The 17,180-nt window shown below is 45.5% G+C and overlaps 1 protein-coding gene across 3 annotated transcripts in view; it reads left to right on the forward strand.

Annotated features, from left to right (window-relative positions):
• Positions 1 to 17,180, forward strand: part of CSMD3 (CUB and Sushi multiple domains 3) — a 1,155,643-nt gene that overhangs the window by 453,680 nt on the left and 684,783 nt on the right. For all 3 annotated transcript variants that reach the window (XM_045006341.1, XM_045006342.1, XM_045006343.1), the window contains one exon: positions 13,373 to 13,497. In XM_045006341.1, coding sequence (XP_044862276.1) covers positions 13,373 to 13,497 — 125 coding nt within the window. The remainder of the gene's footprint in view (positions 1 to 13,372; positions 13,498 to 17,180) is intronic.

The raw sequence follows: 17,180 nt of genomic DNA on the forward strand, positions 1-17,180 counted from the left end.
CCAGATTTCATGTGTGCTGGGAGCTGAGAGAGATCTATCTTCAATTTACGTGGCCTCAACAAATTCATCACATATAAGAGGCTCTGTATGGTGACTTAGCATCGATCCGTCCCATGTTAAATCATTGACTGGTTTGCTGCCCTGGACATTCAGGATGCTTATTTCCATGTGACAATTATCCTAAGCCACAGGAGGTTTCTGACGTTTGTAGTGTCAGGTCACCACTACTGGTACACTGTGCTTCTCTTTGATCTGTCTTAAGTGCCTCACATTTTTACCAAATGCATGGCTGTAGTGATAGCATACCTCAGAAAGAGAGGAATTCATATTTTCTTGTACCTTGACAATAGTTTAGAGAAAGTCAAGTCCAGAGAATGTGTCCTCTCTCATGTTCAGTTCACATTATGTGTCCTTGATTATCTTTATCGCATTTTGAACAAAGAGAAGTTGACACTGATACCAACTCAGAAAATCAACAAGAAATGCACCCAACCATATTTACTTGCACCTTTCTTTATGGATAGAGAAGTTCATTGTGTTTCCTAGAAATTCAGACTTTGTTTTCCCTTTGCAGAAAAAGTTACAGAGAAATGCAGATCAAGGATGCATTTTAGGACTTCTCAGGCCATATTTTAAACCCTACACTTTTTAAGTCCTGTGAATCCTGTGCAAATTCTGACATATAGAATGTTTCATTCTTCTTCGAGTGCTTGCTCATATCAATTCCAATTAGGTGTGCGCGCGCCGAGTGCACGATCGTCGGAAGATTTTTACCCTAGCAACACTCAGTGGGTCGGCTGGGTCGCCCCCTGGAGTGGCGCCGTTATGGCGCCGGATATATACTCCTGCCGGCCCATCAGCCCTTCAGTTCCTTCTTACCGCCCGTGATGGTCGTTGGAACTGTGGAGCTGATCTCCACTTCCCTAGCCTTCCTCATAGTTTCTCTATAGTTAATTGTTGATAGTTCAGTAGTTTACAGTTATAGTTAATCTTTAGTCGTTTGTGTATAGTTAGTGTATATAGTTGTTGGGGGATCGGGGCTTATCCCTTTCCTCCACCCCGGTGCCGGGGCTCATGCCCAGGTCACCGGGTTTCAAACTGTGCTTGGCGTGCCAAAAGCCGATGCCAACGGGGGATCCCCACGACTCCTGCCTTAAGTGCTTTGAGGAATCCCACCTCCCTGATAAGTGCCGCATTTGTAAGGCCTTTAAGCCTAGGACAAAGAAGGAGCGGGACTTTCATTTGAAGCAGCTCCTCATGGAAGAGGCACTTAGTCCAGCGCCCTTGGTACCGAGCACTGAACAAACTTCATCAGTCCGAAGCGCTCCTTCGGCTTCAGAGCGCTGTGGTACCGCGAAAGAGCCCCGGCAACGGCCCTCTCCGGCACCGATGACATCACAGCACCGCTCCTTATCTCTGCGGCCCAGGAAACAGCACAAGACTCCTGCTGCCTTGGCACCGTCCATACCTCAGCCGGAGCAACTGCCCAGGTTGGATCGCCCGGCTAAGTCATCCGCTGTGGCACCGTCGATTCCGGTCCCGCAAGGGCCGTCGAGTCCGGTGCCCCAAAGCTCCCCGGTGCACACTGTGGTTGAGCTCGGTCTCCCGTCCACTCCGGAGACCTTCTCCACTGCGTGTGAACTTATTGCGCTAATGGAACCCGGACTGCCTCAACCCCCGGTACCGCCGGTGCGGATCATACAATCCATAGGCAAGCCTGCCTTGATGAGGCCGCCCGTGGGAGTCGCTGAGAGGCACCGATCAAGTTCTCGGTCCCGCCGACGATTCTGGTCTCACCGCCGATCCCGGTCCCAGCGCCACTCACAGTCCCGGCACCGCTCTCCATCGTGGTACCGGTCGCACTCGCGGCACTGCTCAGCCTCCCGTTCTCCTGCACGGTACACCTGGTACCGATCCAGGTCCCGGCACCAGTACTGGCAAAGCTCCTCCCACAGCCATTCTCGGCGAAGGAGATCGAGATCCAGGTCGACCTCCTGGCACCGCTACGGTCGTAGGTCCCGATCCCGATCACGGTACCAACAGAGGTCCCAGTACCACTCCCCGGTGCCGTCCTGCGACCTGTCAGCTTGGGACATGGCACCCACTCAAGGACTCTCAGCCCCCCCTTGGCCTTCGAGACACACTTCAGTGTCGTCTCAGGCTGGTAGCGGGTATTACGCTAAGGGTGGTGACTTGGAGACAGCCAGCCACACCTTTGCGGAGAGTTAAGGTCATGAACAGGGTCCCCCTCAGTGGTCCTTCTGGACACCTTGGGCGTACCATCAGGCCCAAGATGTTCCCTCAGCTGCACCATGGTCAGCCCCCTCGGAACACCACGTACCAGAGGCAACCGTAAGCTGACCCCCCCCCCATGGGCATGGATGATGCTGCTGTGCCTCTGGCGGACACCCAGGCCACACCTGTGCCTGATGCTGGTCTTCAAGACCCTCACCAGCAGGAGCCCCTGCAGGACCCTCTCGTCCCTGGCCTTTCCTCCTCCTCCTCACCTGATGAGGCCGTGGCAGGCACATCCTCCTCTGGCCCTCCCCCAATTGACCTGAGGGCTCATCAAGACCTTCTGCAACAGGTGGCGCAGAATATGAATTTACAGGTGGAGGAGGTCCCTGAGATAGAGGACCCAGTGGTAGACATTTTATCGGCAGACACCCCTACCAGAGTGGCCCTGCCATTTATCCGCACTATCCAAGCTAATGTGGATACAATCTGGCAATCTCCAGCCTCTATTCCTCCCACGGCCAGAGGGGTAGAGCGGAAGTACATGGTGCCTTCCAAGGGGTACAGATACCTGCATGTGCACCCCCATCCTTGCTCCCTGGTGGTGCAATCCGTGAACGAGAGGGAACGTCATGGCCAACAAGTCAAAGGAGACTAGGCGCCTGGACTTGTTTGGTCGCAACATTTACTCTGCTGGGGGCCTCCAGCTTAGGGTGGCAAACCAGCAAGCCCTCCTAAGCCAGTATAACTACAATACATAGACTTCCATGGGGAAGTTCACAGAGCTTATTCCCCAGGATTCCCACCAAGAATTTGCGGCCCTGCTGGAAGAGGAGAAGAAGGTAGCGAAAACCTCCCTCCAAGCTTCTTTGGATGCAGCAGATTCTGCAGCCAGAACTCTGGTTTCAGGAGTGGCAATGAGACGCATCTCCTGGCTCCAGGTATCAGGCCTTCCACCTGAGCTGCAGCAGACTATACAAGACTTGCCCTTTGAAGGCCAGGGGCTATTTTCTGAGAAATCTGACCCTAGGCTTCAAAGCCTAAAGGACAATAGGATAATGATGAGCTCCCTGGGGATGCACACCCCAGTGACCCAGCGCAGACCCCTCCGCCCCCAGCCTCAGCGCACCTACCCCCCGCCCTCCTCCAGGCCATGACAGGACTTCGGGAGAAGACGTGGCCAGGGTAATCGCAGGCGGCAGTCTGGTTCCCAAGGGGGTCAGAATCAGGGCCCTCCTAAACCACCGGCAGGGCCCAAACAAAACTTTTGAAGGGGCATCTGAGGACGGCGTACCAGCCTCTTTCCCGGATCCTTCTCCACCCTTCCGCAACCGCCTCTCCTTTTTCCTCCCTGCGTGATCCCAATTGACCTCAGATTGTTGGGTTCTGTGCACGGTGGAATTGGGATACCACCTTCAGTTTGTTTCGCCCCCTCCTTCCCACTCTCTCTCCTCATCCCTCTTCAAGGACCCCTCTCACGAGCAGTTCCTCTTACAAGAGGTTCAGATGCTCCTAACTATCGGAGCTATAGAGGAGGTACCAAAAGACATGAGGGGCAAGGGGTTTTATTCCCGCTACTTCCTAATCCCCAAAACAAAGGGAGGTCTAAGACCGATCCTAGAGCTGCGAGGACTCAGCAAATTCATGATAAAGTTGAAGTTCCGCATGGTATCCCTGGGGACCATTATCCCGTCCTTGGATCCGGGAGACTGGTACGCCACCCTCGATATGAAGGACGCATACTTCCACATTGCGATTTACTCACCACACAGATGGTACCTTCACTTTGTGGTCAACCAGCAGCACTTTCAATTCACGGTCCTTCCAATTGGCCTCTCTACGGCCCCACGAGTTTTTACTAAATGTATGGCCATCGTCGCAGCCTCCCTCCATCATCATCGAGTACACATCTTCCCGTACCTCGACGATTGGCTCATTTGAGGGACCTCGGAGCTGCAAGTGCAGCATCATGTGGGTATCGTCAAAGATCTCTTCAGACAAATAGGCCTGATGATCAACATCGAGAAGTCCACTCTGGTACCCACACAGAGAATAGACTTCATTGGAGCGATCCTGGACTCCAATCTCGCCAGAGCCTGCCTACCACAGCCCCGGTTTCAGGCGATGGCAGCAATAATTCAAGGCCTTCACAACTTCCCGACGGCGTCGGCTCGCACTTGTCTCTCTCTCCTAGACCACATGGCCGCCTGCACCTTCGTGACCAAACACGCCAGACTATGCCTCCGTCCACTTCAAATTTGGCTCACCTCAGTATACCGGCCAGGCCGCGACAGCCTGGACACAATCCTCACTGTTCCCAAGGACATCTTAGGCTCCTTGGCCTGGTGGCTGACTCCCACCCTGGTCTGTACAGGGATGCCATTCCGCCCACTGCAACCTTTGATGGCCCTGACCACAGACACGTCATCTCTGGGTTGGGGTGCCCACCTTGAGGGTCTCCGTACACAAGGCCTCTGGTCGGCACAAGAACTGACCCTAAACATCAATGTCCGGGAGCTGAGGGCGGTCTGTCTAGCGTGCCAGGTGTTTCAAGAGCATCTCCAGGGCCATTGTGTTACAGTGTTCACGGACAACACAATGGCCATGTTTTACATAAACAATCAGGGTGGAGCACGCTCCTCCCTCCTTTGTCAGGAAGCCATTCACCTCTGGGAGTTTTGTATAGCCCATTCCATCGAACTGGTAGTGTCCTTTCTCCCGGGAGCTCAGAACACCCTGGCGGATCACCTCAGCAGATCCTTCCTGACTCACGAGTGGTTGATTCATCCAGAAGTCATCCATTCTGTTTTCCGGAAGTGGGGCTTTCCCCACATAGACCTCTTCACCTCTCGCGAGAATTGGAAATGCCACGTGTTCTGCTCCTTCCAGGGACGCTTCCCGGGCTCACTCTCAGACGCATTCCTGATACCCTGGAAAGACCATCTCCTCTACGCCTTTCCACCATTCTTGCTGGTCCACAGGGTCCTACTCAAGCTCCGCAGAGAGAAGGCCCATCTGATTCTGATCGCTCCAGCGTGGCCGAGACAACATTGGTACACCACATTGTTCAACCTGTCGGTGACTGACCCAATTCCCCTACCCCTCTGGCTGGATCTCATTACGCAAGACCACGGCAGGCTTCACCACCCAGACCTGCAGTCCCTTCACCTCACAGCATGGATGCTACGTGGTTAAGCCAGTCCGAGTTACATTGCTCCACCTCGGTCCAGCAGGTGCTCCTGGGTAGTAGGAAGCCTTCCACTAGGTTGACATACCTGGCCAAGTGGAAGCGTTTCTCCTGCTGGTGCGCTCAGCATAATACTGTCCCCACACAGGCACCAGTTCTTACTGTCCTGGAATATCTCTGGTCCCTGGAACAGCACTGCCTAGCAGTCTCGTCCATAAAGGTACACCTGGTGGCCATCTCTGTCTTCCATCCAGGGGAGAGCGGGCGCTCTGTCTTTTCAGACCCCATGGTTTCCAGGTTCCTGAAGGGCCTGGACCACTTGTACCCACAGCGAACCGTCCATCCCCGACGTGGGACCTCAATCTGGTTCTATCCAGGTTCATGGGTGCCCCCTTCGAGCCGCTAGCCACCTGCTCGCTGCTGTACCTCTCCTGGAAGACAGCCTTCCTCGTCACCATTATATCGGCAAGGTGAGTGTCCGAGCTTCGGGCCCTCACAGCAGACCCCCCGTATACAGTTTTTCATAAGGACAAGGTACAGCTGTGACCCCACCCCGCCTTCCTCCCTAAGATGGTGTCTGCCTTCCACGTCAATCAGGACATCTTCCTCCCGGTCTTCTTCCCAAAACCGCATTCCTCACGCCGGCAGCAACAGTTGTATTCCCTGGACGTTTGTAGGGCTCTCGCCTTTTACATCGAAAGAACAAAGCCCTTTCAAAAGACACCTCAACTCTTCATAGTGGTGGCAGACCGGATGAAGGGCTTTCCAGTCTTCTTGCAGCGAATTTCATCTTGGGTGACGTCTTGCATCCGTGCCTGTTATGACTTGGCTCACGTTCCAACTAGCCAGCTCACCGCCCATTCTACTCGGGCTCAAGCTTCATCTGCCACCTTCCTGGCCCACGTACCCATCCAGGAGATATGTTGGGCAGCTACCTGGTCATCTGTGCACATCTTCGCGTCACACTATGCATTGGTGCAACAGTCCAGAGATGACGCGGCATTTGGTTCAGCAGTATTGCATTCTGCGACATCTCACTCTGACCCCACCACCCAGGTAAGGCTTGGGACTAACCTAATTGGAATCAATATGAGCAAGCACTCGAAGAAGAAAAGAGAGTTACTCACCTTTGTAACTGTTGTTCTTCGAGATGTGTTGCTCATATCCATTCCAAACTCGCCCTCTTTCCTCTCTGTCGGAGTAGCTGGCAAGAAGGAACTGAAGGGCTGATGGGCCGGCAGGGGTATATATCCGGCGCCATAACGGCACCACTCCAGGGGGCGACCCAGCCAACCCACCGAGTGTTGCTAGGGTAAAAATCTTCCGACAATCGTGTACGCGGTGCACGCACACCTAATTGGAATGGATATGAGCAACACATCTCGAAGAACAACAGTTACAAAGGTGAGTAACTGTCTTTTACTGTCTGAATTCCCTGTGTAGGTAATGGTTCAGTAGCTATCAGATTAATTTAGTGTTTTAGGGCTGTGCTGCTTGAGTCATCTTGTCTTTTTGCTTTATAATGGTAGCTGTTTTAACAAGATTTTATTCTGTTCCCCAGTTCTGGACACTGTGCAGTGGCTTCTTTATTTTTAGATGTAATCTATTTGAATCTTTTAAGCCTTTTAAAGTTGATCTTCTGTGTGTACTATTTTCAGGTTTATTCATTTCCTTTTCCAGAATAGGATTTCATTACCCACCTCCTATTAACTGCCTTCATCACCTCTCACACTGTCTGTGATATAGTGCAATACTGTTTGTTTGTTTTTTTAATTTCCCCACCCTATTTATACTTACAAGATAAATATATGTTAGCAGAGGAACATTTAATTTCCAATCTCATGTAGCCAGCTGAGACTGACTACTACCTGACCCTGACTTCTGAAAAAGTATGACTCTTAATTATATCTTCTGAGATACATTCATATACTGGTTTCGGGTCAATATCTTCAAAATCATATGATTTTGACTGAAATCTCCACTTCTCTCACCCATCTATAAGTCTAGATTTTCATGACCTCACTATTAGAGTGGTTTGTCCCTTCATATCCATGGTACTACTAAGATCATCTTCCTGATCCATCATTGTGACTGTCACCCACTTTTTGAGCCACCTTCACTAGCTTCTTCTCTTCCATTGCCTAATCTGCACGTTTCTTGTCCTTATCAACAAGGTCGTTACCAGCAGAGATCCTCCCTTTGTTTTCACTCTTGCATGTCACTGAATTGTCTGCTGCCACCTCCACTCACCAAGCAGCCTTCATCGCCTGTTTATTCTCCTCTTCCAAAAGCACCTTCACGCTTTCTGCCATGCTAATCCTTATGCATGGAAGGCCCTTCCTGAACTAGTCCATCAAGCTATTATCCTGCTTTCATGAGTTTATCTCTGAGCTGCTTGTCTAGGTTTATCTATCATCATCGATATTATTATTATTTTATGTTTAATTATGGCCCAGAAGCTCCTGGTTACTGCGACTCCAGAGTATCTCATGATGTCCAGGTGTGTTGTTGCAGGGATTCCCTCATTGTAGCACCCCCTTTAGTCCTTGTGGTGCCATGGCAGTCTGACATTTTATGTGGGCTAACCCAGCAGCCAGGTCACTGCTCAATCTATTCCCCTTCCAGGGTTAACAGAAAAGTATCTGAAACAGGAAACCCCAAAGTTTAATGGCTTTTGATCCTGGTCCTCAGTCTCCATCTGGGGCCTATTCTACTTGACCTCTTCTCTGTCTGATGCCTGTACCTTCCCTCCTAGTCTGGGGAAGGATGGGAGAAACTGAGCCACCCTCTCCTCTGGATTCCAGCCCAAGAATTCAGGTGGTTAAGGACTATTGCTTTAATCCCTCTGCCATTTTCCTTGGGCTGCTTCTACCTTTGCCCAGCTTCTTAAAATCTTCCCCAGATCTCTATACCCTACTGGAAACTGTGGTTCCTCACACTTCTTCTTTGCCGGTTATGGTCAGGGCCGGCTCCAGACCCCAGCTCGCCAAGCGCGCACTTGGGGCGGCATTATGCCGGGAGGGCGGCAGGCGGCTCTGGCGGACCTCCCGCAGGCATGACTGCAGAGGGTCCGCTGGTCCCGCAGCTCTGGTGGACCTTCCGCAGAAATGCTTGGGGAGGGTCCGCTGGTCCCGTGGCTCCGGTGGAGCATCTGCAGGCGTGCCTGCGGGAGGTCCACCAGAGCCGCGGGACCAGCGGACCCTCCGCAGGCACGTCTGCAAGAGGTCCCCTGGAGCCGCGGGACCGGCGACCGCCAGAGCGTGCCCCACGGCGCGCCGCCCTGCTTGGGGCGGCGGAATTCCTAGAGCCACCCCTGGTTATGGTGGTGCTCCTTCAAAGCTATTCCAAGCCTTTGTCGCAGCAACTGGGCTGTGATGAGTAACTGCATCTGTTGCCTGGGAGTAGTCAGTCTTTCCTTTCTCTGAGCAGGAGTTTCCCTTCTCAGCCCTCTTTCCTGGAGCTGGGTTGCCTCTTGCTGTAGGATAGTATATCTATCCCTCTTTTAAATAGAAGCCCCTTCTTCAGCCCTCTCTTTTTCTCAAGAGCTGGAAGTTATATAGTGTCAAGCAATATTTCCCTCCTTCAAGCAGGAGTTCCCTCTCAGCCCTCCAACAGGAGCTAGGGTTATCTCTCAGGCCTCTTTGCCTTAGGTTAATCAGTCTTATCCTTCTTCAAGTGGAAGTTCCACCTCCAGCCCTCTTACCAGTTGTGGCTGAGGTTGTGCCAGTTCTCTTCAGCTGAACACTCTTCTAATTAGCCTTTTTCCTTTGGGGGGGTTTCAAAAGGCGAGTCTTCTCTCACTGGTGTCTGCCTGCTGTGATGGAGGGAGGCGGCTTTTGAGCTGGTTCCTTTTTCCAACTGCTTCTCAGCTGGTTCAGTGAAAGGGGAGCCTTGTCGTATCCTTGTCGTATCCTCTCTGCAAGGCTTTGGTCCCTTAAATGTACAGTATCAGGATTTCTTCCCCAAGAGCCATTCCTTAACAGGAGCCTTATATCTATTAGGGCCATTCCATGGGGTGGGGTGGGGTGGGGTGGGGGCCCAATTGTGTTAGGTCCTAAAGCAATTAGAAAAGTATCCTAATTTTCTACAAGCTTCACTCCTCTTTCTTTGGTATAATTCTTCCTTAATGATTAGCTCCATCATGTGTGTACTTTAAATTTCAATAGCTGAAAAGGAAAGTGTGAGCTGTGCATTCTGCACTTGCAGCCACTCCAACAAGATCTTTTGCCTGTCAACTGAATTGAAACAGGCAATAAAGAAATAAAGCATATTACAACAATCAAACATGCACAAATAAGGAAGGCAGTACTTACTCTTTAAAGGCCAGATCTTGCAAGGGGCTGAATGCTCTGAACTCTTTTTCACTGCAACAGGAGTTCAGAGCATTCAGACCCTGGCAGAATCAGGTTTAGATTTATAAGAGCTGAGTCAAATGAGCAGATTGAGTGGGCGCTTCTCCCCTGCTCCAGCCTCTTTGTACTGGGTAAAAGGCTCAGAGCAATGTAAAGGAGCCCTAAAAGCAGGGGTGGCTCCAGGCCCCAGCACGCCAAGCACGTGCTTGGGGCGGCAAGCCACAGGGGGCGCTCTGCCGGCGCTGCGAGGGTGGCAGGCAGGCTGCCTTCGGCGGCTTGCCTATGGAGGGTCCGCTGGTCCCGCGGCTTCGGAGGACCTTCCGCACGCCTGTGAGAGGTCCACCGAAGCCGCGGGACCAGCGGACCCTCTGCAGGCAAACTGCCGAAGGCAGCCTGCCTGCTGTGCTTGGGGCGGCAAAATCCCTAGAGCCACCCCTGCCTAAAAGTCCAATATCTGGCCATGGAGGATTCCCCCAGTGCAGCAACTATGGAAGACAGCTGTAAGGCTGCCTCCTGAGGACCCTCTCACAAGTTCTGGCATGCTGGGGGCAGGGCTGGGGGCTGGAGGGGCATGCCAGGGGCAAGGCTCTAGCATGCAGTTGTGAAGATTTCAGGCCACACTGTGGCTCATCAGGCAGCCCTGGGAAGCTGCCATAAATTAGCTGGGGGACTGTAATTATGCTGGGGGCCACTCCAGCACAGAATCACACAGCATCTCACCCATTGTATAGAGGATCCCGTATGCCAGATCCAGGTGAGCTAGAATCACATTATATGGAAGCAAGAATATTTTTTAAAGAAAATTTAGTTAAGAATGAATGAATGGGTGATGATGTAAATGGTGTCTGATTTGTAAAATTAACAAATGCAATGCTGTTTTTTTCCAATATAAAAGGTATTCTGGACCATACAGTGTTTAATAAAAAATAGCAAATACTGACATGAAAAAACTTAAGGATACAAGTGAGCAACTATGCAAAGATGAGAAAATATTTTACATTTTTACAAAGGCAACAAATATTTTGTAAAACATACCAGATTACTCCCCTACCTTGCTACTGTTGAATATGGGGGGTGGGAAATAAAAAGTTTGCAAAACTGGTGGTACACTAATAATGAATGTATTGAGATACAATATAAACTGTTTGAAATAAAAGGTTTATTATGTGTAATAGTGCAGAGGTGGAAAGTACATAGTGGGTTACTTGATTAGTATTTTAAAATTTTGATTGACCCAGAGAGTGCAATTATTTTAGGCCATGTTTAAAGAAGATACTTAAGCATGTATATAATTATAAGCAGACAATTAGTTATTTTAAGTCAGTAGGTCTGCTCACATGCTTAAATACCTTGCTGCATTTGAGTTATATAATGTGCCATTATTATTATTGTTGCTGTTAAATAGTTATGTTATGCTGGCACCCAGAAGCTCCATTTAGGATCAGGATTTCATTGTTTTAGGCATTGTGCGACACATAGAAAGAATTAGTTTCTTTCCTGCACAGTTTATAATCTAAGAACATAGTTTTTGTTAATCAAGGGTAATGAAATAATATGAAATATATGATCTTGAGTAATACAAAATTAAACAAGTTTTAGACAACTACTGTGGTATATAATTCTTTATTTAAAAAGAGCACTGTATATATTACCAAAAAGAAATGACAACAAAAGTACAGTAGGTACCATTTGGAAATAGACATTTAGTCCATTATGTTTACTTTCACATCAGTGTGTTATAAGCTCCACTGGGCATGAACTAGTTTTTTGTTCTGTAGTAGTGAGGAGTATATAACTGAGGCTCCTAGGTGCTATGATAATACAAATAATAATTTATAATTTGTAATAATTGTGGTATATCCAATACATAGAATAGAAAATATCACATAAACATGGTATATTTTATTTTCTGTCATATATGTTTTCCTGGAATTTAAAATAAAGCAAAAACCTGCCAATATCTCAATATTTTTTTAAATAAAAAAAATATAGGAATCACTGTCTTTCTGCTTTTCAACTTCTACAGAGTTCTGCTCTGCCCTCATCCCAGATCTTCTGGGAATATTGTGTTCTTTTGTATTTCTCAAATAAAAATTTAAAAACTCTTTTAGACTCAAATCATGTAAGTATTTACATATTTGAGTAGCTTTATGTATGTCAGTAGTCACATTTGGTTAGTGGAACTGCTCACATATATAAAAATATTTTGTGATGTTGTGGGCTAAGTTTCATCACAAATTTTTTACCTCTGAAAACAGAGGTAACATGGGGAAGAGGAGAAGGAGATGGTAGTCTTCCAAACTCCTCCCACAAATAAGGGGCACCCATGTGAGTTGCTAAAATGTGATGGCACTCATAGTAGATTGTGAGGATATTCAGAATATGATACAGCCTGACACTTGGCTCCTCCTCAGGGGGCTGTTAGTATGCCCAAGGGCTTTGCTAGTGTCTTTGATATTGTCTCCTTGACTGGAGGATGGGGGGTGGAGGTGGGGAGGGAGGGAAATAAATGGTGGTATTTTCCAAACACCATGCACCTGTAGAACCAAAACAAAATGTCACTTACAATACATTGTGCTGATCTGTGATTCTCCCACATCTTTCTTACATCAGGAATGGAGTTGTTAACAAAGTTGACATTAAAAAATGTCATTACTGGATATTTGACTTAACATCTCACTGAGGTGAATGGTGCAGCTTACATCACTGAATTATTGTTCCAGGCTCTCTGCAGCCTCACATGGATGTTTCTACGTGGTTTACATTTGGTCCCATTTTTTAGTTGTTCTTCACAAACAGCTAGAGACTTTTTTTTTTAAAGTATCAGAGGGGTAGCCGTGTTAGTCTGGTTCTGTTGAAGCAGCAAAGAATCCTGTGGCACCTTATAGACTAACAGACGTTTTGCAGCATGAGCTTTCGTGGGTGAATACCCACTTCTTCGGATGCAAGAGAAGAAGTGGGTATTCACCCACGAAAGCTCATGCTGCAAAACGTCTGTTAGTCTATAAGGTGCCACAGGATTCTTTTTTTTTTAAATTAAATCTCTGATTCTAGAGAACAAGATAGTGGTTTCAGAACACCATATTAGGTCCACGCTGGCTGTTTTTGACTTCTGTTTTCTTTGTTTAATGGAAACAAGAAGGGACCTTTATCTTTAAGAGCAAAAACACAATCACAATATGTTTACAGGTTGTGTTGGTTTCCTCAACATTTTTTTTGAGTCAGCTTTCCATTGTTTGGTTCCTGTTTCCTTCTCTGCAAAATCTGAAGCACCAAAGGTTACCTCCATATATAAAAAACAGGCAAGCAGTATCCTTTTGAAGCCAATATTAACATCATTTCATGAATAATAGCAGTCAACAGATGTCCCCAAAGTTGCTTTTTTAGTTTTCTCCTGTTCTCTTCCATTATGTTAAGAAATATCTGCCAGACTAAACAATAAGTGATTTTTTGTGTCCATTTTGGAACTCCTGTTGCCTCATAGTCATAATGTTCCCTGCATCTGTGACACCTGATACAATTTTGGTTAAGAAAGAAGAGTATTCATTATTTGTAAAATGCACCTCAGTATATTCTTTTTTCCTCGCTCTGATTTTAGCTTGGGAGCAACAGTACAATTCTCCTGTGATGAAGACTATGTGTTGCAGGGGGCAAAAAGTATCACCTGTCAGAGAATAGCTGAAGTGTTTGCTGCATGGAGTGATCATAGACCCATGTGTAAAGGTAAAGACAAATTCTTAAACTATTATCATGGTTTGTTGGTTTTCACAATTACTCTTTTTTGCATTGTTTTACATTTGAAATGATGTCACACTGAAATAATGTAACATTGTTTTTTCTTTTTTAAAAAAATATTTATCAATGTTTTCTCTCCTCTTTTCCTTATTTCTTTAATCAGTGATCCTTCTTTATTTAAAATGCATGTGGTGTTACATTTGTTTATCATTTCTTGAATAAAACCTGACAAATGCAATTGGTTTCCTTTGGAAGCTTCCTACCATAAATGAGAGCCTAATGGAAGACATTCACTTTAGTAAATAAGTAAAACAGATGACTGTTCAGTGACCTATGATACAAATTTCATGTTTCAAATTTATGATTATTGTGTATGCAATCACTAGTTCATAATGAATGTCCCATATTTCAAAACTGTACTGCTTGAATGGTTGAAATCCATCAGGAAGATTGACCTTTGGGTCATCTCTAATGGAAAAGTTAAATGTTAGGATTTCAATTTTTTGGTGCTCAACAACCCATGATGAAAGAATGTTCCAAATTTCAGTATTCTAGGCCAATGGGAACATGAATGTTAATTGTGTCAGTCAGTTTGCCATACTCTATATGATATATGTTATATTAAATAATATTATTTCATAACTTGACAAAATTAAGAAGAATAGGTTCGAACAAAATGAAAGGACTTTGCATGAGGTACTGAATTTTGTCACTATATCCATGGGCTGGAAAGCCTGGTGTGTGTGTGTGTGTGTGTGTGAGGAGAGCAAGCAAGCAAACAAACAAGGCCGGGAACTGAGCTCCGACCAAAAAGAGCTTGGGGACTGACAACTTCAGGTGAAGCAGGTTGACAGAGAAAGATCTCTGGGTGTAGCTGAAGAACTGGAGCTAAGTATGGCCTGTTGCATTATGATTTTTAGACTTTATGTTGAGGCCTATTTGAACAATTGTTTGAATTATTTTGTGATTAAGGGCTCTGAGGTTTGTGTGAATTTTTATTGATATTAAACCAGCCCTAGAAAGAGGGTGCTGTGAGTTGTAACAGAGGCTGTCTGGAGTATTTGAGTCCCACAAAATGGGGCTCATAGATGCCTGTATTGTCGCACCTAACCACAAGGGGCTGTTCAATAAGTGGCCACACCATTACAGTCACTCTACTAGAATGTCGATTGTATATCGTCACTGTCATTTATTTTTTCACTTAAAAAATTCTATTAACATGTAGTAAAACGTTATCAACAGTAATGTATACCTATAACACTAAGGTACATGCATGCCATTCAGGAAACGGCATTACCAGCTAGCTTTTTTGTTTTTTCAGTCAGATGTCCTTCAGCCACCTGCTAACTGTCAGTAAACACATTTCTTTGCATTTCTCTGTGCAGTATGCCTTTAGAAGTGTAGCAATAAATTTCTGAATAAATTAGTATAAAGGAAAACCAATATCTGGGATTTATCCTTGACAATTTCTACACATGTAACTACAGTGAAGAATGCATTGTGCAATCACAAACATTTGAATAATAATGTAAAATAAAAAGGAAGCTTAACAACCAAGGTAAAAAAAAAAGATAGAAAAAGTTTATATCCATGAGGAAAGCTAGAGATGCTGATTGTCTTTGTACATATATATAGGTCCCATGTTAACTAAATATCTCACAAGACCAATTAATTCAAGGGTAAAATATGTAACTGATAACTGAAGAGAGAGTGTCATTTACATCCTTGTGCTTGCCTACTTAGTAAAAGTAGTACATGCTTTTTGCAGAGCAGATGATGCATATTAAGAAAGTTATTAGCAGTTAATATAGTGACATATGGTGAAAAGACAAATAGACAGATGGTATAGATATAGCAGTTTATCATACAGCACATGCTTTATAGTGTTCATTAGTTTCATTAAAAGTACCTTTGACACAAATTTGGTTTATTTTGTGGATTGATTAGCAGTTTTTGTTATACTCTTGAATTGAATAAAGTCTTCAGATTATAAACTAAGTTTTTTCTACACATTAATAATAATTGGCTCTTTGAAGGTCTATATGTAAAGTGTAAAACAAATATTTTAGAGGGATCACTGTTAGCACAAATACCATTTTGATAATAAGGGTGCGATGGGAGTAACTGCAGAAATATATGTATGCCTCTTTCGTCAATTTACATTTGTGTGCACAAGCAAGCATTTGGACAAACAAAGCAAGCAATTTTGCATAAATTCCAGTTTGTGCAATAAATAGATTTTTTCATGTGTCAGTGAAGGGTTCTGTAGGTGCAGAGGGTTCAGTTATATTTTAAAAATCGTTTTTCAGTGTCATGTTTGATGTCCTCCCTAGATATCATCTCTTATAGCTCTTTTTGTTAATTTACATAAATTATTATACATTTGCAAAACCAATTGAAAGTATACTTTTGAAAAAATTGCAATTTGAATATTAACAATTAGTTACATTTATGTTCTGGGATTGCTCTGAAAATTTTTAAACTAAAAATTTCCAATTCCATTAGATTCATTTGATTCAACAACATAAATCCTTCTGACTAGTTCTCATATGAGTGGCTGAGTATAAATCTGCCTGATAAAAATGGAAGTTTTAGCTTACTTTAGAAGTTATCAAAAATACCAGCTGGAACTGGCATAGGATCATATTTGTTAAAGTAAAAGTTAGAATGAGTCTGAAGCATTTCTGCAGGAGTATAAAACGAGGTACTCTGAAGAGAGAAAAAAAACTGATACATCACTTAAAATATAGACAAACACATACTGCTGTAGATTATGAATTTCCTTTAACCCTTAAGAAAAGGACTAATTTTTGGACTAATGATTCCTGGTAATTTCTGAACCCGCTGATCTCTGGCAGACACTATAAAGGAAGAGGCAGAGTTATGCTGGAAGTCTTATTTCAGCTGGCCCTGCCTTGTCCCTACTGGCAATTATCTCTGCTTTTTTGGCCTGCTTTTCCAATGAGTCCCACCATCTCTCTCCAATATATCCAGGAGGCTGGTTGGCAGTGAGGAAATAGTGGAGGGGAGTAGGAGGCACTCTCCCTGCTGCATTTCTGAGGGCACTTTGAATGCTCACAAGCCAGGAGGATAGCAAGACATTTCTGGAGGGAGAAGGAAGGAGTGCAAGGTTGGGGCTGGAAGCAAACCTTGACTTTGTGTATGTGGAAAGAGGTGAGGTTCATTGAAGTGGGCAGTTTCTGAGGGTACATTGCTTATCCTTCACACCCATGAGGATATGGGATACTCATCCTTTCAGTGCTATGGATTAAGTTATATATAGAAATTGGAAAGATTTAGAGTTAAAACCAAATTAGAACACTGGATGTGAATGTCACACTCTCCAAACTTTGGGAAACCGATCCAATTTTTTGACAATACCCCAAATCTAATTTTAACAAAGAATATTCTGTTCTTGTACATTAAAAAAGAAGAAGAAGAAGCTGCACTGTTGTAATGAGATACTGCTCTTACATTGTGTGAGATATGTCATACCTTTTCATCCGAAATCTTGATTGGTAGCTCCACACAGAGTACACTGGAAGTCATAAAAACATCAATTGCTGTGTTGAGGTTCAGATCTGAAAGAAATGCTTGCAAACATCCAGCATGGCACAAGGAAATGAAATAATTTGACAATCTGTATCCTGGGGGATTCCAGGAGTAGTTAG

Source organism: Mauremys mutica, chromosome 2 (assembly GCF_020497125.1).
Source record: "Mauremys mutica isolate MM-2020 ecotype Southern chromosome 2, ASM2049712v1, whole genome shotgun sequence".
Lineage (NCBI taxonomy): Eukaryota > Metazoa > Chordata > Testudines > Geoemydidae > Mauremys > Mauremys mutica.